General features: G+C 44.6%; 1 protein-coding gene across 4 annotated transcripts in view; it reads left to right on the top strand.

The window, feature by feature from the left end:
* The first annotated feature begins 5,824 nt into the window (after positions 1-5,824).
* Positions 5,825-24,342, top strand: part of EHBP1 (EH domain binding protein 1) — a 224,828-nt gene continuing 206,310 nt past the window's right edge. For 3 of the 4 annotated variants that reach the window (XM_064446686.1, XM_064446685.1, XM_064446684.1), the window contains exons 1-2: positions 5,826-6,120; positions 7,210-7,620. In XM_064446686.1, the coding sequence (XP_064302756.1) occupies positions 7,517-7,620 (104 nt within the window). In that variant the 5' untranslated portion in view covers positions 5,826-6,120; positions 7,210-7,516. Of the gene's footprint in view, positions 6,121-7,209; positions 7,621-24,342 lie in introns of all 4 variants that reach the window. The other variant, XM_064446687.1, reaches the window with a different exon arrangement.

The raw sequence follows: 24,342 nt of genomic DNA, 5'->3' as shown, positions 1-24,342 counted from the left end.
AAAAAGAAGACCATGTTTAAAGTTGAAAAGAACTGTAGAAAAAAGAAGAAAAAAAATATTAAAATGAGAAAAAGTGAACAGTTCCAGAGAATCAAGGTAATTGTTTATGAAGGGCATCTTAAATTAAATTAATAGCTGGATTATTTGGTAAGAAGTCATAGAATCATAGAATCATTTAGGTTGGAAAATACCTCTAAGATCATCAAGTCCAAATGTTAACCTAACACTGCCAAATCCACCACTAACCCATGTCCCTAAGCACCACATTTACATGACTTTTAGATAGCTCCAGGGATGGTGACCCCACCACTTCCTTAGGCAACCTGTTCCAGTGCTTGATAATCCTTTCAGTGAAGAACTTTTTCCTAATATCCAATCTAAACCTCCCCTGACACAAGTTGAGGCCATTTCCTCATGTCCCATCACTAGTAACTTGAAAGAGGAGACTAACACCCACCTCACTACAACCTCCTTTCAGGTAGTTGTAGAGAAGCGATAAGGTCTCCCCTCAGCCTCCTCTTCTCCAGACTAAACAACCCCAGTTCCCTCAGCTGCTCCCCACAAGACCTGCTCTCTGGACCCTTCACCAGCCTTGTTGCCCTTCTCTGGACGTGCTCCAGCAACTCAATGTCCTTCTTGTAGTGAGGGGCCCAAAACTGAACACAGTATTTGAGGTGTGGCCTCACCAGGGCCAAGTACAGGGGCACAGTCACTTCCCTACTCCTGCTGGCCACGCCATGTGCTGTCTATTTTAAAAAGAGAAGGACAAAGACATTCTTTAGCTTGTTAGTGCTGCAGGATGTCCTATACAAGCATAATTATACTTTGCAAAAAAGCTAGGGAGACCACACAGGAAGGATATTGAAGAACTGGAAATGGTACAGGAGGCACTAAGCATGATAAAAGGTCGAAAGTTGTTATTTATGGACAGAGTACAGGCTGCTTCTTTTTTTCTTTATTTTTTTTTAAGAAGAGAGAAACTGTGGCCCCTAAGAGATGTACACAATTCTTAAAGATATCAAAAGGTAAATGACAAAACTCATTCAGACCATTGCAAGCTAACAGGAGAGTTGATAATAAACTTGGAGAAAGCAGTGCTAATCCAGCGTTTTATGATACAGATTAGGGAGACACTGTCTGTAGCATGCGGGTCTCCACCATCAACACCCCATCTTCTATATTGCCTCCACAACCTGAATGGCATTGCAGCTTCTGCATTTCAGGAATGTGACTTCTGTCCTTGACCTTGTCTGCAGATAAATACAACATGTCCCTTACTGCTGAGTGGTTTGGGAAGAATTTCAGCCAGACAAGGGAGGGGAGATAAATAAAAGACAGCTGAGGATGTTTTTCATCCACTCTTTTTGAACCAGTCAGCTTGACTTTGCCTATGAGGCTTTGGGTTAAGCGGGGCAGGGCAGAGAGTACCTAGTGCCTCTGGGGTGGCACAATGAAGCTGGTCACCAGAGAGCAAGGGGCTGTGACATGAGGCTGCCTCCCAGGTAAGGGGCCTTTTTGATACCCACCCTTTCTGGTGCAGAGCCTGGAAGGGAGGCATTTGCTGCCTGGCTGAAGCACAGCAGGGTCTCACCACATACAAGGGCAGGCTCCAGCCACAGCAGAATGGGAAAATAAAGAGTCCATAAAAAAAAGAGATGTTGGTGAGTTAACCCAGCCCCTGTGTCTGTAGATTACCCTTGGCAGCAGAGCTCTCGTGAGCTTCCTCTCCAGGGGGCAGGCCCTGGATTTAGGAGGTTTGACAGTGTGGGTGCCTGTGCACATTTCTGTGCCTTGGGCTAGGAACGCTGCCCAGGTAAGCTGGTCAGCAAGTAAGCACTAGGCTAGCCTGCCTGCCTTAGCCCATGCCAGAGTGTTAACAAAACATGAGACTACCAGAGCATACCCTGAAATCTACTTTTGCTGGTAAGGCAAGAACAAGTTGTAGTGCCTTAAGCACAGCTGGGAGTATTGCTGAAATTGCATGCTTTTGCTACAGGCTGTGGTAGTAACTGGGCTACCTAATTCTGCAATGTGGGAATCACCTTTTCTCAGCTGCCAGTCTCAAAGTCAAGCTTTCACTGCACAAATAAAACAGGGTATTCCACCCTTCCTCCCCACCCAGAGTTGTGACCAATATCTAGCAGAGGGAATACCTGAAACATTTTCCTCTCTGTGTTCAGAATGGCTGTTGGGTATCATCAGATCATGTGACAACACAGCTAAGTGGAATTTTTCCAGCAACAAACAAGAAACAGAAGGGAGGATTAAAAAAATTATTTTGTTGCCACATATATTTTTATGATTTCTTACGTGTATATATACTTTTTAGTTACTGTTAGGATGCGAAGAAGCAAAGACAAAGCAGACAAGCATGCTGCCATAGAACTTGTTACAGAACTGAATTTCAAGGCATCACACACATTAGTGACATCTTTTGGGGACCACGAAGATTGTACTTCACCCAGATTTACTGAGGTCAGTGCAAATTCTCCACTCCCTTAATTAACATGGGGGTCAAACTTTTGATGTGAACTAGAAATACAAGAAACACATGAGCATAACACTGCCCACTGCCTCAAAAAGCTGAATGCTCTCGCAAATTTGACATAATCCAACTAGTTGATTTCCTCAGTGACATTTCTGCAGGCTCACACACGAAAGGACGGGAAAACTGAGATTTATGATAGTAATTTCTAGCAAAGGTCATGTCTTTATTGGTGAACAACCTGTCCTTAGTCATGCTGAAGACAAGGCATAAAGGATAAGGGAGCGGCTGTATAGCTTTAAAGTTTAAGAGGGAATAACATAAATGGAGCATAGATGATCTTTCTTCTTGGACCATGAAGCTTGCAGTCTACTACCATCAGGCCAAAGCCAGGGAGCAGGAGTCAAAATCCAGAAAAACCCCAAATATCAGGATTTCTGTGGAGATTGTGAGGGAGGCTGTATATTTCAGTGTCACCACGGGGCGGGGGGGGGGAAGAAGGGAGCCACAGAACAACTGTGCTCTATAGTTGAGCTATGGTTTCTGCTGGATCACCGGCACAAATCAGGCTTATGGCTGGCAGGACCAGTCAAGAGACCTTTTCAATATGGCAATGAAGTCAACATGGGGGTTCCTCACTGGTCCATCAGAGTGCTCTGACCAGGGAAAGGGGTATGGGGTTCTTGAGCCATGCCCTTGCTAATCCTTTTTTGCCAATTAGTGGTTCCTTTGGTCTGTGAGCTGCCAACAGAACTCACAAGGGCATTTGAGCTGGTCTGGTCTAGGACTCAGTTCAGCAACCTGAGAATGCTGCAGTGGCCTCTAGCTTCCAATCTGCAGCTGAAGATCTTGCTCTTCTTTCCGAAGTAATTGCTCACACCCTTTGAAATCTCTTAAAGCTTGCTCCAAAATTGCAAGAGTTGAGGATTGCTACTCTTAAAAACTGTAAAATACATAGATAATCTGTAGGATAATTGCCTATGTTACAATTCTCCCAATGAAATGAAGGAAAAGCAGCCTTATGCTATGTACTTCTTAGGCCTGGTGTAACTTGAATCCGAAAGCTATGAAGGAAATGGAAAATGTTAATAAATAATGATGTTTGAAACACAAGTCACTGAACAAACCACCATACCTTCTGTGTTTATTCCACAGGACAGAAAATGTCTATCTCAGTTTGAGGAAAATAAAATCTTGGTGAAAGATATGTCTTAGGAATTAGCCTGGACGCTGCATGGTATTCCGAAGATAAATCAGAGAAGGTTTCAGGTTAACTCTTGGTAATATATCCAGAATAAAGACAACTTTTGAAATAAAATCAGTACAACTGACTACTTGACATTTCCCTGGTATGAGGAACCAAGGAACTCCTCAGGGCCACTGGAATTTAAAATTACCTTGTTTGATCCACTTCACAGCTGCCAGATTTCCGTCTGCTATTTTCCACGTCAGAACAAAGCATATGTGTGCTCCAGAATGTGTGTTCTCAGACTGATGTGTTCTGGAAATCCTGGCCTCATTTCCCAAATCCTACACAGGTGATCTGCACTTAAAAAACCAGTAATGTCTCCCTCAAGTGCATTGGAATTACTCTGTGAGTGCAGACCATCTGCAACACTGGGACAGAAATCTTAGACAAATGTACAAAATCTTCAGACTCTAACTTCAAATATATTCAGGAAAAAAAAAATTCTGAGGAAATCTGTACGAGTGGAATGACTGCCTTTCACATTCCAGTGTAACACTTTAAGAAGTAAAAAATCACTGCCTCTTCCAGGACAGCTCCAAATAGGTAGAAAATACATGCCCTCTGGCTGCTTGGATAAGTAAATCTGTCTTGAGAGAAGGCAAAGGCATGAAGACTGACACATTATAAGCAAAGGGCTGACCTTTTTAATAGCCTAAATATTCACCCTCTCTAAAGTAACTTAGTTCAGCTTAGACCTGTGGCCATCCACACAGTCATTCTTTCTCTCCTTTCACTCCAGCCACTGCATGCTGGCAGCCTCTGTGATAGGCCGGCACAGAGAGAAGAGGGAAGAGGAGGAAAAGACTGGGATAAGGAGCTTCCCAGTCCACAGATCAGGCTTGTACTCCATTTGGTTCGTCATGGGAAAGACCATGGAGGAGGACTGCAAAAGCCCTGATTTCACAGCTGTTCTCAGACCTGCATTATCCTTATTTCCCTGTGCTTCCACTTGAGAGCCAGCTTAGTTTCTTATTTGCCTGGCTGACAGGTTTGGGATTAGCTCCAGCAGTATCTCACACAACCAGGTTACCCTGACTCTGGAACCCACTTGTTGGAAGCAGTGCTTTGGGATATAAGACTTACCGCACCTGCACGGGTGCGAGGAGAGGCTTCAGAAGGCAAGTGGGCAAAAAACTGCGTGGCGTTTTCTCTCAGAACCAGAACAAACCAACATTTCATTTTAGATGAACGCTGGCACCAAGGGCTCGCGTCCGGCTCGCGACGCCCCGGTGCCGGCGCCGCGCTGCGGGAGCAACGTTCCGCCAGCGTGGCTATGGCGAACTCGGAGCCCAGCGCCCACAGGGACCACCCCTCGCTGCTCCCGTCCGCCCTGCAGGTACTTCTACATAAAGCTGCGCGGGACACCCAAACCCCGATGCCCGGGTGCAGCTCACGGAGCACATAATCGAGCCACATCGGCACGGAAGCACTGCCCCACCGGCGTTGTTTAATTCCGTGTTTCACGCCCACCAACTCCCCGCCCCCACGAGAACCCCGGAGCGCCGCGTGGTGCGGGCCGGGCTCGGCGCAGGGCGGCCCCTCCCCAGGGCCAGGCCCGCCGCCGTTACCGTCCTCCACCGCGGTTCCACCTCCCCTCCCGCCCCAGTCCGCTCCCGCGGCCGCTTCCTCCCTTCTGCCGCTGCGCGCCCAGTCACCCCTCCCGCCGGCGGCACGGCCCGGGGGCCGCCGCGGGGCCACGCCCCGGCCGTGACAGCCCGCTCCTCGCGCCACGCCCACCCCGCGGCTTTAGGAAGTGCCGCCGCCAATCGCCGGACGCTTCTGTGCTGACGGGTGGCCGCGCTCACCTATCGAGTAGCTCCTCCTTACAATAAACCCCGCCCCCTCGCGCTCTTCGACCAATCAAAAGAGACTGAGTTGGGGGTGGGAGAAGGGGGCTTGCGGGCATCGTCTTCCCTCACTACCTCGGTCTCTCCGTTGCGCGAGGATTGCCCCTGAAGCCTGCAGGTGATTGACGCGAGGCGACAGCCAATGGGCTGTGGAGGGCGTGCGGCGGGGCCAATGGTGTGGGGGGTGCGGGCTGCGCCGGGCGGCGGGGGCGGGGGGAGCGGCCGGCTGGGGCGCGGCGAGGCGAGGCGAGGCGAGGCGAGGCGAGGCGAGGCGCGGCGCAGCGCCGCCAGGAGCGCGATGGTGGTGGTGTGACGCGAGGCGGGACCCGGGCTGACCGCCTGCCTGCCTGGCCGGCGGGGCGAGGAGAGGCGGCGTGTGCCCAGTGCTCGCCATGAGGCTGCGAGAGGGAGGGGACAGCCGTCGGGCGCTGCCGCCAGCGGGGCTGCCGCGGTAATGGGCAGCGGCAGCGCTGCCTCTCACCTGCCGTGTGGTGCCCGCGCCCGCCCGGCGGCGCCCGCCCGTGAGGAGCCGGCGGCAGGTGAGTGCCGCGGCGCGGGGGGAGCCGCCCTGTGTCCCGTCCCCTCCCGCTCCCCGAGCCGCCTCTCTCCCCTCCCCCCCCCCCACCCCCCCCCCCCGCTCCCTGCTGTTGGTGTTTTAATTTTTGAACCCCAGCGGCTCGTGGCCAGCGGCTGCGGAGGGGTGGGGGCGCCGCTCCGGCGGGCTGGGCGCTGCGGTGACAGGGGCTGGCGAGGCGGAGCGGGGCGCCCCTGGGGACGGCCCCCGCCGGTGGGACGTTCCTGGTCCCGGGTTGCCACCTTCCCGGCTCTGATGCCATCGTATCCTGCCTTCTCGCCAGGTGCGGACACCTTTTACTTCCCCTTATTCCTAATGAAGAAGCTTCTTCCTCCGCACCCAGCAGAGATGCCGCTCTCCTTTGGAGGGAGAAGACCTATCTGGGTTTCTCCTCTCCCTTTTCACCTCCCTGATGAGCGTTTCTCAGTTCAGGATGGAGAGGCATTTCCATTTCAATGTGATGCAGCGAGGAAGATGGGGAGTCCTGGGCAGCCAGGGCTCAGGAATGCCCCTTCCTCTTTCATCCTCTTCCTCCTTACTCTGGCACAGGCATTTAAGTAGTAGCACTCCCTTGCCGGCTTCTTGGCTGTTTTTTCTCCTTGGAAAGATAAATGGGAGCGGGAGGTGTGTGTGTGAGAGGAAACAACTGTTACACCTTTTGTCATCAAGACAAAGAACTTGTCTTCGTCTCCCTCTGTCCCTCCCTCTGGGTGCATGTTGGCAGCACCTCAGCCCTCTGCGTTGCTTTCCAGAGATGCTTCATAAGGATTCCGTGTGGCCCTGACCTGCCCTTTTTTGTTGTTGTTGCCAATTATGATGGTGCTGATAAAAGGACATGTTGATATGTTTCCAGGCTCGTGGTTTGCATTCCTGAAATTGCTGCAGCATTCTTATTTATTTATTTAATTGGAAGGTTGGGGGGCATGACAACAGGAAGGGGGTGTTGTGGTTTATTGTAGTTGTTTTGAAAGGTACAAGGTAACGTGCAATTGTAGCACTGTAGTATGGAGTGTATTAACCAATGCTTTCTCCCCCTGTCTTATTTGTCTTCCAGTCTTGTATTCTCCACATCATCTACTGTGTGAGGAATGATGATTCCATGAGATAACTTCCTTTCAGTTACCTGTTTGCTCCTATTGCATGCTGCTCCTGGCTGGTGATGAGCCGTTCAACTAGACTGGGATTTGCTATGAAGAAGGGAGAAGCAGAATATGAATTGTAGACATCCCATCAAGTTCCCTGCGCACTGTTTTTACTGTGTCTGTATATAAACCTGCTAGTATTGAGCACACACATTCTTAAACCTACATTGGTATTTCCAGAGTTGCTACTGTGTAAGAGGACTGGTATTTCTCACAATCATGGCTTCAGTTTGGAAAAGACTCCAGCGTGTTGGGAAACATGCATCCAAGTTCCAGTTTGTGGCTTCTTACCAGGAATTGATGGTCGAGTGCACCAAAAAATGGTAAGAAGCAGCTCATGTTGCAGCACAAATGGTGGAGTAAGTTGCTGGTGCTGAAATAGGATGGGTATTGCTTGTTTTGTATTGTTTGGTGTGCATGCATTGGTCTTGCCTACCCTTGCTTTCTCTTGCCTGCCCATTGCAGAATCAGCTGCATACTTATCTTGGACCTATTGGTTTTGTTCTGTACTCTGATCATCTTAGCTGTCATTGTTGTTATAATGCAGAGGATGGTGTACTTATTAGCTTGGCATCTGTGACTTCATGGTGTGGTTTTGGTGTTTTGGTTTTGTGTTTTGTTTTGTTTTTTAAATATTTCCCAAGAGCTGTTTTCCAACTTCCAACTCAGCTCTTGGTGCTGTGTGTTATCTGCTGACACTGTTGTTAGCTACTGAGGTGTTTGAGATCAGTCGTGAAGATGGTGGTGTTTTAATCCAGGGTTTTTACCCATTTTGATTTTGACTTTTTTACCTGAAGATATCTTGTCTCTCCTTCTTCTTCTCCTTGTTCCTTTCCATCATTTAATGGGAAGAGGCAGGAGACAGGTCTTTGGGAATTGTCTTAAGGTATTTGTTTAGTCAGACAAGAATTTTGTGGTGATCCAGCTGGATGGCTTTGGAGCTGACTAGACAGCAGTTAATAGTATGGGTCTGGCGCATCTTCTTTCCTCTGCAAAATGAGCTTAAATAAGTCTGCTAGGGAAGACTAGAAGCAGCTTTTAAATAGTCAGGCAAAGATCTCCATTATATAAATACTTAAGTGCTGCTTTATATGTTTGGATTATTGATGTTACTGACATAATTCCTCACATTAGCGTGAGCCTGTAGTGTCAGGGGATGAAGAAAGTACTTTCCAGATCTCATGGACTGAGATGTTCAAATTGCCTTGTAATAAACTGCAGCCTCCTTTCTAATGCTTGGCCTTTCTTCTTGTTGGCAAGTTTGGCACTTGCATTGGTTGCTTTCACTGGTTATGAGTAATTGCCTCTACGAATTTAAATTCTGTCTCTTGGAGTTGGAAATCTCTGTCAAATATGCTGGAAGGCTGCTCGCTGCTCTGTCTTAAAGGAACGCTGTCAGGTTAAACTTTTTTTTTTAACAAGTTACCTTCTTGCCTAAAATGTTTTGAAAGATTATTAAGAAACAGAATCGTTTTGGTAGTTGAGCTTGTTTTTACCGAATGAACTACAAATAAAAACATCTAAAAGTTGAAAGAGTCTGTTGTGATTGGATCTACTGTCTAGCTCAGGCCAGAGTTTTCCACAGTAATTTTGGTTTATCAGGTTTATTTCAGCAGTTGTGTTTATTACTTCTTAAGGGGTTTTTTTGTGTAAACCAGCTAGTTTGGCTTTCATTTTCACTTTCATTCACTCCTTGCTTCAGAATTTGCAGAATGCTTCAGCACTAAAGTATGAATGCTTCAGGGGAACGTTCAGATTGGATCTGCAGCTAACTTTCACTTGATTTAAGAAAAAGCCACACACAAACATTCTCCTGTGAACAATCCTGTTATTTTAGAAACAATTAGCTTATTGTTTAATCATAAACTAGAGTGCCCACTTAGCAAAATGCCGGTGTGTGAAGTAGCGAAACAGCCTTTCAAAGCCTCAGACATGCAACTGTTTTTTTAAAAATAGGCTGTCTTTCTGAACTTTCATTTAATGTTCTTGAATTGAAATATAGGCAAGATCAGTGCTTGTGTTGGTTATGATGAAGGAACAGTATGGTGGTGAAATGTGGATGAATTCTAGGAAAAATAACAATAAGGAAAAAACACTCTCACAGTCATTTAATTGTAGGCTTTTTTAGTCTGCTTCCTCTTGTTTGGAGAACCTTAACAAAAATGTTCTTTAAGCATGCAAGCTAAAATACGATATTTCTGCCATAAGTGGAACTCCTCTATGAAACAAAAGGGTAAATATAAATTTTGAGAACCTTCAACTAAGTCTTTCATGAACTTTGGAGAACCTTCAACTAAGCCTTTCATGAACTTTGGAGAAGATACAGTTTTGCACATGCTGACAGAATCACTGCTTCCTGTATTTCTAAAGGCTCTCTCTGAGTTTGGCCCAAGTGAGAACAAAACAGAAGAAATGAACTCCATATGTTGTTCTTGTTGAAAGCACTCAATATATATTAAGTGTCAGTGCTGTAGTCTGTAGTTTGTTTGATTGAAATGTAGTAAGCAGTAAGTTGTTTTAATGTACTGGCATTTTAACAATGCAGTGTTTTTGGAGGAAAAGAATGCTCCATTCATATTTTAAAATAAATGACAGTGCAGTCATAAACACACTTGAATTGAGATGTGTCTGTGAGCAAGGATTGTGCATGACCAAAATGGGCTGGGTGCCTGTCTGTGGACTGCTATCTTCTGTTAGGTTTTCATTTGTCTAACTCTTCAGAAAATGACTTGTGTTTTAGAATATTTTTGTAACTGTTCATGTGCAGTTTGCAGCGTTGGGTGCATTAGTGGTTGACATTAATACTTTTTGTCTCCTCTGGACTTGTATTGATTTTAATTTTTTTTTTTAGCTTATCTCCTGCTCTTTTTTCCTGGAGTTATGCTGGCTGTGTGGGAAGCTGCTACCACTCTGGTGTTGCTGCTTCACACTCTAAAAGGATTATCTCTAGGTACAGCAGCATTTGTCCAGCATAGGCTGAAACTCCCTTTCTTTGCTCTTTCTGCTTTCTATAATTTCTGATTCTTGTCCCTGCTAATGATTGAAGGCAGCCACACTCAGATGATTGCTTTTGATTGGTGGTTCATTTGGTGGGGACAGGATGTGATGGGAGCGTCCAGTGTTGTCACTGTTCCATTAGAAAAACCCTTATGTACAGGTAATTAAGAGGACTGAGTTGCTTCTGTGGTATTCTGGCTGCTCTTGCTGACCCAGACCTCATTACTGTGGCTACTTCGTACCTTTGAAAAATTGAGCAGTTGGTTCATTTAGAGCCTTTTATTAAAAATAAATAAATGTAGTCTTGGTCTTTAATATGGATTAGTGACTCCTGCTACTATGAAAGCATCATGCTTTGCATTAATCATATAAGCAGTTGATTTTTTTTTAAAGGCACTTGCTTGGCAGTGCTGGAGTGTGTCATCTTCCACTTACCCTTGGAATAAGCTGGGGCAGCACAGGATTTTCCACCTAGCCTCATCAGTGAGCTACAGTCCTGGCCTGGAAGGACTATGTGTGGTAGGAGAGAGTTAATTTAGTCCTTTCCTCAGTGCAGAGCCATTGAATAAAACCAGAAATCAGTCTCATGCATTTTGCATAAGCTTCTACAAAAAAAGTTGTATTCTCTGCTCTGTGCTGTTAGAGCAGACTGTTGCTGTGTGATAGGAGTATGCTGGGCATCGCTGGCAGGTGTAAAGCTGGGACTTACACAGGGGACCCAGTTCAGTTGCCTGAACACTGGTGTCCAGCACTGTTTGAGGTGCCTTTGGGTTTCCTGCTGGCTTGAAGAAGCCCAGGTCTCCTGTTGATCCTGTGTCAAGCCTGCCAGCCTGGCCTGCGTCTCTGGTGTACCCTCCGGCTTCTCAGCTGATGGAGGCCTCTGTTCAGGTGGCTGAGTCAAGGCTGGTCTGAGGTACAGGCTCAGCAGAGGAGCCTCATAGGAGGAAAATGCTCTTTTGGACCAGGGATCAGTTACAGTACTTGGTCTTGAAGCTGTGATAGCTGTTTTACAGAGCTGCTGAAGCTCCTAATGCTGAACACGTGAGCTCTCTAGGATGGCTTTTATGTTACCTTATTTTTGTGTGATGTCTTGCAAGTTGGGGACCCAGCAGGGCTTCAAGTGTAGTATTGACTGATTTCCAGGGAATGGCCTAATTTTTATGGAGCTGAGGTTGGCAAGTTCCTAATATGACGTCCATTAGATGCTTTTATGAGTGAGGAAGCTGTTACCCTGAATGTAGGTGCTAACTGCTTAAAAATGCTGGAGAAGAATAAGCGTAAGAAGGCTTTTCTACAGGATTTGCCATTGAATAGTTGTTTTGTGAAAAATAGCATATTTCCTTATCTCTAATGTTTGTAATACCTGTCATCTCATATATGAACTGCTTTGCTTTTAAATCCTGCTTAAAAATAAAGCAAGACATGATCTAAAAGGGTTAAACTTTTCTTGTGTGCTGTCTTAACTGAAGAAAGGCTTCATTTCCAGGCAGCAAGTCAGCTATTTTTGTATCAATTAGGTATGGTCTGAAGTAGGTTCTGTATTTTCAAATATACATCTTTCTGTTTTGGGAATTAAGTAATGCTTAATCTTTTTTTTTTTTTTTTCCAAAAGGCTTTAGCTGTCTGTTTTTCTCTTCTATTGTAGTTTCATAACTGGATACTGCAGGAATTTCAAGATTTGTCATGCACTGTGTATAGGACAGAAATGAGCTCTTTGAGATTCCATGGTTCACACCAGTCTGCTTGCCTTCTGGTCTCTGCTTTCCAGCAAACTCTTCAGTGCTGAAGGCCACCAAAAAAACTGGAGTTAACTACTTGCTGTAGAAATCCATGGGGATTGCCTTAGAGGGTCAGGCTGTCAAATTGCTCAGTTAATTTCCTTGCTTTGCATGGTTGTTAAGAGGGGATTTTGTGAGCACCTAAGTGCTTTTAATTATTGAGGATGATCGCATTGAAATGTGTGACAAAGAGAGATACAGTTACAAGTCAATTCAGAATCTCTTTGAGTTAGTTTTGCTGTGAACCATGCTTTTTGTTGTGGGCTTGCGCTTATGAGTTTTCAGTTGGATTTGCATTTGTGTGTTAGCCATGTAGGTGTGCCATAACAAGTACAGCTTGTGAAAGGAAAGTGTCATGCATTTTCTCCTCCTTTTTCGCTGCTTTTCTCATTCCCAATTAAAGTATTCTCTGGCCTCATACTCAGATTCTACACCAAATAATCCCCATCTGCAAATTCATTTCAGCATTTTCTTCTCCATTCATTTCCAGTTTTGACTGAGGACTTTTTGAAGGCTTAAATTGTCTACCAAACTTATTCTTTCCAAATAATCACCACCAGCTGCCTTACAGGTCAGCCTTGTCCATTTCTTCCTACAGTCATTAAAACACACTTAACTGTCCACACACAAAAGCAGTTCTCCTCTGCCACCTTGCATCTCTTTCTTCTTCGTATCTGAAATAAAACCTTGATTTCAGATATGTAGACCTGCTCCTTAGGGCTCTCTGCCTGATTTCTGTCAGGAGGCTGTCTACCAATCCTCACTCCTTAACGCCAGTGGCTTTCATTCCCTACATTACCAAGCTAGCCTCCTGGCCCCTTTTGTAGCCTTATATCTGTTCCATGGACCACAAGTTAGGGATTTTTAATCAGAATTGTTGGTTACATATTGTGCAGTAAAGACATTTCAACAGGAGAGGTGCAGGTTATGTGAAATCTTTCTTGCTGCTGGCTTTTCCAGATCGTCAGTGCGGCATACTTACACCCATTTTCTATTTGTGACAAGTCTTTGAGAGCATTTGAAACTGTGTCGAGTTTCTAAAAGACTTCATTGGTAGAAGCAGGCACGAAGTTTAGTGTCCGTAAGGTTGAAAGATTTGGGTTTGTCATAAATAGTTCTGAATTTTATTTGCCTTTGAGAGGCAGAATTCTTTCCAGAAATTCCTTGGCATGGTTTGGTGTCCTAGAAGTAACAAAAAAAATTGTGTGAAGCAGAAAAGATTAGGTTATGTCCAAGTTGTAGACAAATTCATCTTAACGGTCTGTCATTTATTTAAAGGGGTGAGGTTGTATCCTTGAATAAATAAAATACACTAACTTACATTCTAACACAGCTTTATTTTTTGAGAGAGAAACTCTGTGTGTGTAACCTCCTCACAGAGTTTTACAAATAAATAAAACCTGACTCTGTTCTTGCAGGCACTGTTACACACATATGGTAATGTATGTGTACTGTTCCTCTGAACCCAGTGGACTTAAGCTGGAATAAAGAATTTTTTTTCAGGATTGGATCCCTGTGAATACTCTTTTCAGCTCCTTGTGTTATGAGGCTAAATAAAATGAAATAATATGACATTGTGTAGGCATCATCCGAGCTGAGTCTTCAGTCTTTTAGTCTGCTAAGGCTGTATAGTGCCAGTATGTTGCTTCAATTGGTTTTTAATTGGTTGGAGAGAGCTGAAGTCCCTTTCACAGTTTAGTGTGAATAAGGAGAGGGCGAGGCTGGTAAGGTTGACTAAATCTGAGGAAACTCTTCTTATAAAACAAACTCTTCAGTTACCGTAGTAAAAGGATTCTGCTTGGGTGGCTTTCTGAGAATATGGGGGCAGGGGAGGATTGTTTGTTTACTTCTAAAAGCTTTCCTGGTTTACTCTGAGGGGAGTGTATGAAGTGTGTGTTTGTTTCCCTTGCCCCTCTCTCACTTTCTACTCCTTGGGGTAGGAGCTGACCCTGGCAAGCTATTTGCTACCTTGTGTACAGAGGGCAGCTCAGGAGTGTCCCACAGCAGTCTATCTTGTGTGTCCTGGAGAGGACCCTGGAACACAGGAACTACGCAGCTGAACTTCTGTTCTTTATTTTAAGATATGCACACAGCAATCGGGTAAATAAAGCCCTCCTTGTTTTCTTCCTTTTGTTGTCTTTATTTGAAAAATATATTTCTGCAGCATACAGTCTATGTAAGGGCATCAGAGCCTCTCAGCTGGGAAGCGGTATGTTTTGGCACTTGGGGTATAGGGCAGTTGTGTCTTTTAGCACCTGGAAAGGCATTGCAGGGACTTGGGAACTGTGGGTTAAGCATGAGCTAAAATTAGCAGAACCATAACTAGCATTGCTGTTGTCTAAGGCTCTGACTCATGAGGCTTTCTGCATTCAAGACTGAAGCTAAGATGTCACTGTCCCTTAGGAGTAGTCTTTCTCTGCTTTCCTCTGCCCTGAAGCAGAGGCAGGATGATAGTAAGGCTGCCTGGTGTGCTAGTATTAACTGCCATCAACTTCAGCTCGGATTTGTAAGGTGAGCGTGAACTGCAGCAGTTGAGGTGTGTATGCACCTCCCTTATGCTTCCCTGATGCAGTGGGGAGGAAAACCTGCCAGAGGGGTGAGATGAGCCACAGCTACGGGCAAGAGCATCTTAAAGCGCTTCAGCTGAATCACCCGGATCCTAAGTCAGGACCCGGTCCTGTAAATGTAGGGCTTCTAAACGCACAAGCTTTTGAGATGAATCAGAAGCGTAGGCCCTTCTGAACTATAGTTTCCAGCTGCCTGCAAATCTGTAAAGATGAGCAGTACAGAAGTAATTCTCGTTTGCCTGATGAGGTTCTCTTTGTAGTGGAGAATCATTATTGGGGGTCTTTTTTATTTCTATTTTATTATTATTTAAGGAGACTTTCTTGAGGATTACTCCAGAGCTATGGCCAGGATCTGCAGCTGCTGAACTGTGATCTCTGTGGCTCTGTGTATTTATTTCAGCACAAACTGCTTTTTGGTTTTATTTTATGTGCATACTCAGTCTCCTGCAGTCATTCTGGTGCCTTTGTTTTGGATGAGCTGCTGTATCAGAGCCTTACAGCACACTAGTAGATTTGGTCATTCTTTTCTAATAGATCTGTTTGGTCAGCACCAAAGTAATTTTTCTAAACATCATGCAGCAAAATAATTTCTAGTTCCAGGGACAACTGAATTAAAACAGTCAGGGGTGTTTTAACACTCTGTCATATCACATCAGTTTTGACTCCTTTATTACCATGGCCCGTATTACTACCTCTCGTTTCTTTGGTGCTATCTCTGCAAGCACCTGTAGCAACCAGTCACCTTCCATGTTTGCTGCCTCCTCTTTCTTTACCCAAGAAGTAATCTTTGCTTCCTTGCTGCTGTCTGGTGGGCCAGAGTTGTCTGGGGCTACTGGATGGGTGGTGTTGGCCGTTGTGGTGGGAGATATATGTTTTGATGGGTGTGCAGGTTTGCTGGGAGCACATATTCATCTCCACCTGTTGGGGCAAGCTCCATCATCTTTTCTTGTAGGCCAGGCAGATCAAAGACATTCCCTATGTCAGCTCTGGGCTTTCCATTAGATATGTTGCTGCCTGGTGCCCGAAGATAATAGCTGTCTTGAACTTTCTTCAGGGCTAAGACAGATGTGCTGATGCCTGTGCTTTTAAATCTAGTGTCATAAACTGGCTTTCCTCTCCCAGCTGTGCCTGGGAAGAGTATTTGCATAGCCAGTACTGTCAATATCAAAAGCCATATTAAAGGATGTAGTTGGAGAATTTGGACCATTGAATACAGTTGGCAGCACAATGTATGCTGCCACTCAGCAGGCACTGTGAACTTCCTTTACTTGCAGTGACTGTTCATTAAGTCAACTCTGAATCCCTTTGTTTATGGCAGTACATAGGAGGAGATTTAAAAGAACATAAAAGAGCTGTCAAAACAGCTTAATTCTCTTTTCCAGCAAAGATCTAACTCAGCAGCCTGTGAATTTCCAAACCAACCTGTTGCTGATTTATCTGTGGTTTATTAGCAGAGGACTTAACCTTGACAGCTCCCGGTAACACCTGGCATGATTATAGCTTTGGAGTCACAGCTCCGGCTGTATTGGCAGGCAGGTGAGTCTGTTTGGCTGTTCTTAACTGCTTGGCTGTATTTTTCTTCTGGTTGCACCTACTGTCTCTTGGAAAACTGATTTAGTGGTTTGTCTCTTCCTGTAGGTAACCTGAGCAGTAATTGTATAAAGCTATGGAAAATTTTCAAAAGAACAAGATTTTTTTAACTCCTTTTTCCCTTCAAGTGCAGATCTTCACTGGGTAGAGTACTTGGAATAAGTGTCTCAAGTTAAGCAAATGAATATTAATAAAACTTCCCCTTGCATTCCCTTATGTTTGGCATGTAAGAAAATTTTACAAATGGGAAAGTCCTGACCCATTTTTCACCACATCCTCTCATACCACAAAAAGCAAAAGAATCTAGCACAGTGTTACTTAGTTTTGAGGCGTAGTTGGGATGGTTCCTGTTTTATTGTTAACACTTTTTAAAAGATCCTTTTTTAAAAATATGCATGACAATGGTGTTTTCACCCCCCTTTTTCGGGATTTGTGCATGTAGAAAAGAGAATTTGAGTTGTAGGCTTTGCTTTTAGTTTTTCATTTTCTAATTAAAATTATTTGCTCTCCTCCCTTCAGATGCCTGCTCTGAGCTCCAGTGTCTGTGTACCTTTTCAGAGTACCAAAACACAGCCAATCTTAAACAGTAAATGCATTATTTTTCTTTCCTGTGGATTCAATTTTTCATGTAATAAATGGGATTTGATTTTATTTTTTTTCATTTTGACCTGAAAGATGACCAAGAAATATCTTAACACCGTGAATTCTCATAGGGAGTGATGTAATCATGGGATTTTTTTGACAGAGGATTGACAAAGTGTGTGATGAACCATACTGCTAGAATTGTAAACATCTAGTGCTTAAGGCATGATGCCTCCTTTAGTCCATGGCTGTAAGACTGTCCAGTGGGGAGGGGGAAAGACAACTCTTCTTTCCGGCTCCCACACTTCTTTCCTCTTCTCTGGGGTAAATGCTACGCCAGCTGAAAGCGAGCAGCTGTGCAGCAGGGGAGTGCTGGAATATGGTAATACAGAGAACTTGCTAAAGGATGGTGTGCGGGGACTGCCCTGACATGTCATCTGCTGCCTGTGGCTCTGTGGCAACCTACTATGACATGCTGCCATGTCAAAGCCTGTCATACCTCTATACCGACGCAGCTAGGACAGCCCTTTTCTCTGGGCACACAGCACTGTTGTGGTTGATGGGGCTGTGCTTTCAGGGGTTATGAAAAGTTAACTTGCTGTGTTGTTGTTTTTGAACCTTTGGCTTCTCCCTTATTTGTAGCTTTGCTTCATGGGGAGAAAGGTCTCGTGTGATGTTAAAATGTGTCTGAATTGTCTGTCTGGCCAGCAAGTTCAGCGTTGTGTTGGAAGTTTCAGCAGACAATTTCAACCGAGGCTTACATGGGTGGAAACCTCCCACTATTACTTCCATGGGTTTTGTGGCAAAGGGCCTCTGGACAGAAGAGAGGAGTCTTGGTGAGACCCCATGGCTGCAGGTAAAAAGCTAGTAACTACCCTTTATTAGACACTGGAGAATCTGTAAGGGTGAAAGCTGCTGGCAGCCTCTTGCCCTCTGCCTGGAAGTACAGGTTTGTTTCAGTTTGTGCTTCCATGTGGCCCTTTGTGCGAGTGAATTTTTGGAGCAGGGAGCTGCCAGATAAATTTCTGTGTTTCTCTGCTCCCCGTCTGTTACCGTAACTGCCTCCTGCTCTAGCTGCCTCAGGAGAAGTTGTATTGCAACGGAAAACTACAGTAAAAACAGGCCTGTTACCTGTGCTTTCAGTTAGTGGGTTACCTGGTCCTGGTGATTGGTGTTCACCTTACCCATCATCAGTAATTTCAGTACTGCTGACAGTGCGGTTAATGTTGATGTAGTACCACTTCAGATGATGGTGTACTCCCTTGTCTCCTTTCCTATTGCTGCAGGAAACAAGAATATGGAATTTTTTTCCTATAGATTCAGTCTTGATGTCTGAAGTGGACCCTAATGAAGTATTTATAATGCACAAAGTCTGCTTCTTCCTGCAAAAAAACATGCTGACTTCAGAAAATATATTTCTTTCAGACAAATTTATTCTTAGGGAAGTAGAGCATGTACTGTAGGGGGAAAAATAATACTTCTTTTAGCAACAGCTGTTAAATGGAGGATGCTTGCTTGATTTGCAATTAATTATAAAGTCAACAAACTAATTAAAAAAAAAGAAAATAATCTTGAGCTACTCTTGACTATAGGAAGACTGCAGTTTACCCTAACTTGCTTATGTCCATCTCATTGTGAGAACTGTCAGTATCTCTTATGGTTGACAAAACGCCATTAAGGCCTAGAGAAGCAGAAACCTGCTGCCTCGTTAGCCTCACAGAGTGGGCCTTCTGCCCTCCTCTTGGAATATTTGCTTGTTGCATTTCAGAGTTGCTCAGGGATGGGCAGGACTGGTAGTGAAGTGAGCTGACAAGGAAGCAGAGAGAGTAAGGAGCAGAACATGAGGCTTTTCTCCATGTTTGAATGTTTTCTGGTCTGCCAGAAGGGTACACAAGGCAGGTTCTGCTGGGTGTGGAGATACAGAAACAGTAACCTAAATATGAACAACCCATGTGTGAAGCAAAAAATAATTATTTCAGAGAACAGCCACGGAGCCTTCTTTTATTTCCTTTAACTCTTTGGTTAGCACATGTTTTATTGTTGGGGTTTTAACTTCTGAACAACCCTCACAGCAAAAAAGAAGTTAAAAGTGGTGGGGAGATGTTTCTGGAAGCTGATAACACATGACAGAGAAGTCTGTCACCTGTGCATAGTATGTACAAATATATAGTTCAGGATGCAGTATGCATATATGAAATCAATGTACATTGTTGAACCATCTTTAGAGGAGGAAAAGCCTGGATGTTGATGATAAATAGCAGAAGATGGGTGGCTGTTGCTAGTAAGGGACAAATCTTGTCCACCCTTGGTTACTCTGGCAGGCTCCCCTGTGTGCTGTGGGGCGCATGGGCTGAGCAGGGCCAAAAAATCTCACTTCCCTTACAACCTGAAGCTGTCTCACTGGTAAAGTAAATAACTTTGAAATAGTGAAGTATTTCATATTACTGCAATGCTCAGCATTTTAGTAAACTCTAGGCCTTTATTCTCCTATTGAATACAATTCCTTTGAGCTGTAAACAGATTTTTCATTTTTTTCAGACAGGTGTTTGCTGACCCAGACCACGTAAAATTCTTACGACAAAACGTGCCCACTTTAGAATGGGAATTTACTGTGTCAGGTTGAGCTTTCAGACGTGATTTTGCTGAACAAGCAATAAGGTCCTGTGCCCCCTGCTCTAGGTGTACCTGCTCAAGCAGGGCGGTTGGACAAGATGATCTCCAGAGGTCCCTTCCAACCCCTACCATTCTGTGATTCTGTGATATGGATGCTTGGACCTCATCTATATGCAGCAGCTCCAATGTTTTACTGTGCCTTTGCAATCCATGTCATACAGCATCTATTCTTTCCTTTTAGGCAGGAGGCAGCAGTACAGTAGTACATTATATAGAAACATTTTAATGAAAATAGCTGCACAGCCAGTTTAAGCCTTCTGTAGCAAAATAAAGTGCATTTATATTTCTGATTGTCCCAGAACAACTACTCCAGTTTGGAGCAGCTTCTCTAACTGAAGTAGTTTTGTAGACATTCCAGAAGGGAGAGCTACTCTGCAGGGAGATCTGGATAGGCTGGAAGAGTGGGCCAATGAGAACCTTATGAAGTTCAACAAGGACAAGTATAAGGTCATGCACCTGCGAAGGCATGATCCAGGAGTGCAGCACAGACTGGGATCCACCTGGCTGGAGAGCAGCTCTGTGGAAAGGGACCTGGGGGTCCTGGTGGACAGAAAGCTCAACATGAGCAAAGAGTGTGCTTCTGCGGCCCAGAAGGCCAACAGGATGCTGGGTTGCATCAAAAGGGCATTGCCAGCAGAGATAAAGAAGTCATCATCCCTCTCTACTCAGCGCTTGTCAGGCCACACCTGGAGTACTGTGTACAGTTCTGGTCCCCACTATACAAAAAGGATGTGGACAGGCTGGAAGGGGTCCAGAGAAGGGCCACCAAGATGATCAAAGGACTGGGAAGCCTGGCATATGAGGATAGGCTGGGAGAACTGGGTTTGTTCAACCTTGAGAAAAGGAGGCTCAAAGGGGATCTCATCACCACGTACCAGTACTTAAGGAGCAGCTACAAAGAAGATGGAGACTTCCTTTTTACAAGGTGTCACATGGAAAGGACAAGGGGCAATGGACACAGGTTGCTCTTGGAGGTTCCAATAGGACACAAGAGGAAAATTTTTCACAGTGAGAACAGTCAACCATTGGAATAATCTCCCCAGGGAAGCGGTTGACTCAGCCACGTTGGACACCTTTAAGATTTGGCTGGACAGGGTGCTGGGCCATCTTGTCTAGACTGTGCTCTTCCTAGAAAGGTTGGACTAGATGATCCCTGAGGTCCCTTCCAACCTGTGATTCTGTTGTCACAAAAACTGTCCTGAGCAAGCCTTGATTATTGAAAATGTGGCTGCAATAGTAACAACCATACTGTTAAAGAAGAAATCTAAATTTAAAATGTTCAGGGGATTCTTTTTGTGCTGAAAGAAAACAAACTGCATTATTTAAATATTTCTACACAGGTAGAAAAAGTCTGGCTATTAATATCATGTGATGTTAAAAAAAATTCGGAGTGCATTTAAAAAGGGTTATTTTATTCAATTTTCTAATCAAAGGAAGATTAATAGCTTTGCAGATAAAACTGCAGTTTGTATCTGGCCTTCCTCGATGTAATTTCACTCAGTTCAGATTGATGTCCTGATCTCTTCAACCTGATGCATCCTTATATTGTCACCGTGTGTTATTTTCTTCACTGGGTCTGTGTAAGTTGGTGTCACGTGCCAGTTTCCAGGTGGTTGATGTGAAAAGGATAGGAATAATGCAGCATACACAAAAAGATTACTTACATGCTCTTCCCGTTTGGTGCATTTATACATATTTATAGGAGGATAAGAACTTATTTACAGTGTAGTCTTTTTGAGCTGATTATTGTATCAGAGCATGATTTCTCTCTTCATTTGAACCTGGGAAGCTGGTTCTGTACACACGTGGCTGTGGGAGGGGTTGTTTTTTTTTCCCTTCTCTCTATCCCAATGCAAGTCCCCAGTCATGGCAAAGAAATTGCACACAGTGTTCTCTCTCTCACTACCCAGATGTAGCCAGAAGTTGCAGAGTAGTCTTTTTGTGTGCTGAAAGTAGAAGAGCTTGCAGGGCTATATAGGTTTTCGGTTACTAAAAGTAGTAGTAGAAGCTATTTTTGTTCCTTACATAAATAATTCTATGTCGGTCAGTTTATCACCTTCATTTGTTCAGAGCAGACTTGATAAATTCTGTGCAGTTTTTTCTACAGAAGTGTTTTGGATTTGGAGGGGGAAATAAAGTTATTTTTCCTTCTGATTCTACCAGAGTGTGTAGTCTAGTGGTAGAAACAACAGAAGTCAGAACGTCCTGGTTCCACACTAGGCTCTCTTTCAACTTTCCTTGCAACTGTAGACAAGTAATCTTTTCTATTGCTCCCTAATTTGCATGCACAAATCATCTTCCGTCAGCTTTCCTACAGTTTTACATCCACAATTACTTATAAGTAGGATTTATGTCTCCTGTTAAAGACCAGAAGGTAGCAGCTCTCTGTTTGGTGGTACTGGTGTAAAACAACTGAAAAGGCACGTTGCTGTGCAGAAATACAAGTGCTGATAATTCCTCTGCGCAAAAGTTCTGCAGCTGCACAGCTCCATTATTAATCCAGTCTTACAAGATGGAGATGAGATAGTTTTTTCTCCATCATAATTTTATACCTCTGCAACTGAAATACAGAGGAATTGTGGAGAAGGTGCAAGAAACTCTGCTGGTAGGAATTCTATGAGTGCAGATTTATGGTAGCAAGATACTGCATGAGGAGGAAACTGCAAGTTATACCCTACAAACTGGGGGAAAAAAAGAGACTGGGCATTTTTCTAAATATAAGTGATTTTAATAATGAGGTAATTTGCAAGTGTGGTCATATGCAGTCAGAGTGGATACTGTGACAGATCATTCATAGAATTGTAGAATCATTAAAGTTGGAAAAGACCTTTAGGATCATCAAGTCCAACCATCAACCCTACACCACTGTGCCTGCTAAACCATGTCCTGAAGTGCCACATTTACATGACTTTTAGATAGCTCCAGGGATGGTGACCCCACCACTTCCTTAGGCAATAAGTTCCAGTGCTTGATAATCCTTTCAGTGAAGAACTTTTTCCTAATATCCAACCTAAATTTCCCCTGACACAAGTTGAGGCCATTTCCTCATGTCCCATCACTAGTAACTTGAAAGAGGAGACCAACACCCACCTTGCTGCACCCTCCTTTCAGGTAGTTGTAGAGAAGCGATAAGGTCTCCCCTCAGCCTCCTCTTCTCCAGACTAAACAACCCCAGTTCCCTCAGCTGCTCCCCACAAGACCTGCTCTCTGGACCCTTCACCAGCTTTGTTGCCCTTCTCTGGACGTGCTCCAGCAACTCAATGTCCTTCTTGTAGTGAGGGGTCCAAAACTGAACACAGTATTTGAGGTGTGGCCTCACCAGGCCCGAGTACAGGGCTCCTGCTGGCCACACTATTCCTGATACAAGCCAGCATGCTGTTGGCCTTCTTGGCCACCTGGGCACACTGCTGGCGCATTTTCAGCTGGCTGTCAACTAGTACCCCCAGGTCTTTCTCTGCTAGGCAGCCCCCCAGCCACTCTTCCCCAAGCCTGTAGCATTGCATGAGGTTATTGTGACCAAAGTGCAGGACTTGGCACTTGGCCTTGTTAAAGCTCATACCTTCGTTGTATTGAAGTAGAGCAGGACCAGTGAAGCGGAGTACATGAGGAAAATGGGAAAGGTAATTCTGAAGGGGAAGGGACTGCATGATCACTGATCTACAGTTACTGATGCAGGAGCTTAAGCAAGCTTTTTGTTGTGAGGAAGGGTTTTTGTTTATTTTCTATTTATTTTCCTTTGATGTGTAATTAAGAGTACGTGTAATGGGTAAATGCCAGATTGAGGAGAAGCAAGTAATTTGTACTAGGCTCTAAGTACATCCTTTTGGGATTGATGTTTCTAAAATATTTTATCCAGTGGTAGTGATATATTAGAAAATTACAATAACTGTAAGGACCATTTGGCCATGGAGAGGTTAATTTATGTTAGGTAAAGTGGGAAGTGTTCAATGTGAGACCTTGTCTATGTTTTGGCCCTCCTGGCCCCAATTTCTGCTCTGCCACCTTCTGCCATCCTGTTGCTGTGGGACATGCTTCATTTGTGGGATGGTGGAGGGCTGTCAGCCCCTTGTGAAAAAGGGCTGTGCATGTTGGTCTGCTTGCCATGGGTGGAAAAACTGGTGGTGTGTTCCTGAACGTGCTGCTGGGGACAGGTCATGTGTGTCACATACGGCTTGGACACTCTGGATTTACTGCATGTCTTTATGGAGGGGTCTTGTAGTGCAGGGGCTGGATGTCATGGAGGTGGAGCGCTTGAAGGAGCTGTTGTGGTATCTGTGTGAGCAGAAACACATCAGGTTCTGGCATATGTAGCTGCCACCGGGAATCCTGCCCCACCCCTTTTGGGGAACATAAAGATTTCTTTGCATTGTTCCAGTGAGGTAAGGTGGCATTACAAAAGCTAAATGTCTGGCTCTGGTTTGCACTTCGACTTTGTAAATTTTCTCCAGAACACTTATTTTCATTAGCTTTGAAGTTTGACGGTTTCAATGACCCAGAGTATATTTGAACATTAACTGCATTGAAATGAATGAGTGAATTCATACCTCATTTGGTACTATATTGCTTGTCTGGCTGCAGAGCAAACAAACCCAAACTCTGTATATGTTAAAACTGAGTGCTAGCTTTCAGCCAGGGCAACGAGAAGCGAGAGCCCTGACTTGCCTGCAATGAAAGGGGTTAAAGGCTTTCATCTGCTGGGTCGCCTGTCTGCTTGTGTCCAGGTTGGGTCCAACCAAGATCTGGTGTGCCAAGGACAGAAGTTGCACTTCCTCTGGCGGATGGCTTTGGGGAAGAAAAGCAGTTGAGAAGGCGTTGGTACTACATTGGGTAACGTGTTGAACATCAAGAGCTAGATAGG

This window comes from Phalacrocorax carbo, chromosome 3 (genome assembly GCF_963921805.1).
Source record: "Phalacrocorax carbo chromosome 3, bPhaCar2.1, whole genome shotgun sequence".
Lineage (NCBI taxonomy): Eukaryota > Metazoa > Chordata > Aves > Suliformes > Phalacrocoracidae > Phalacrocorax > Phalacrocorax carbo.
Note: the sequence above shows the minus strand (reverse complement) of the source record. Positions and strands in the feature narration are given on the sequence as shown.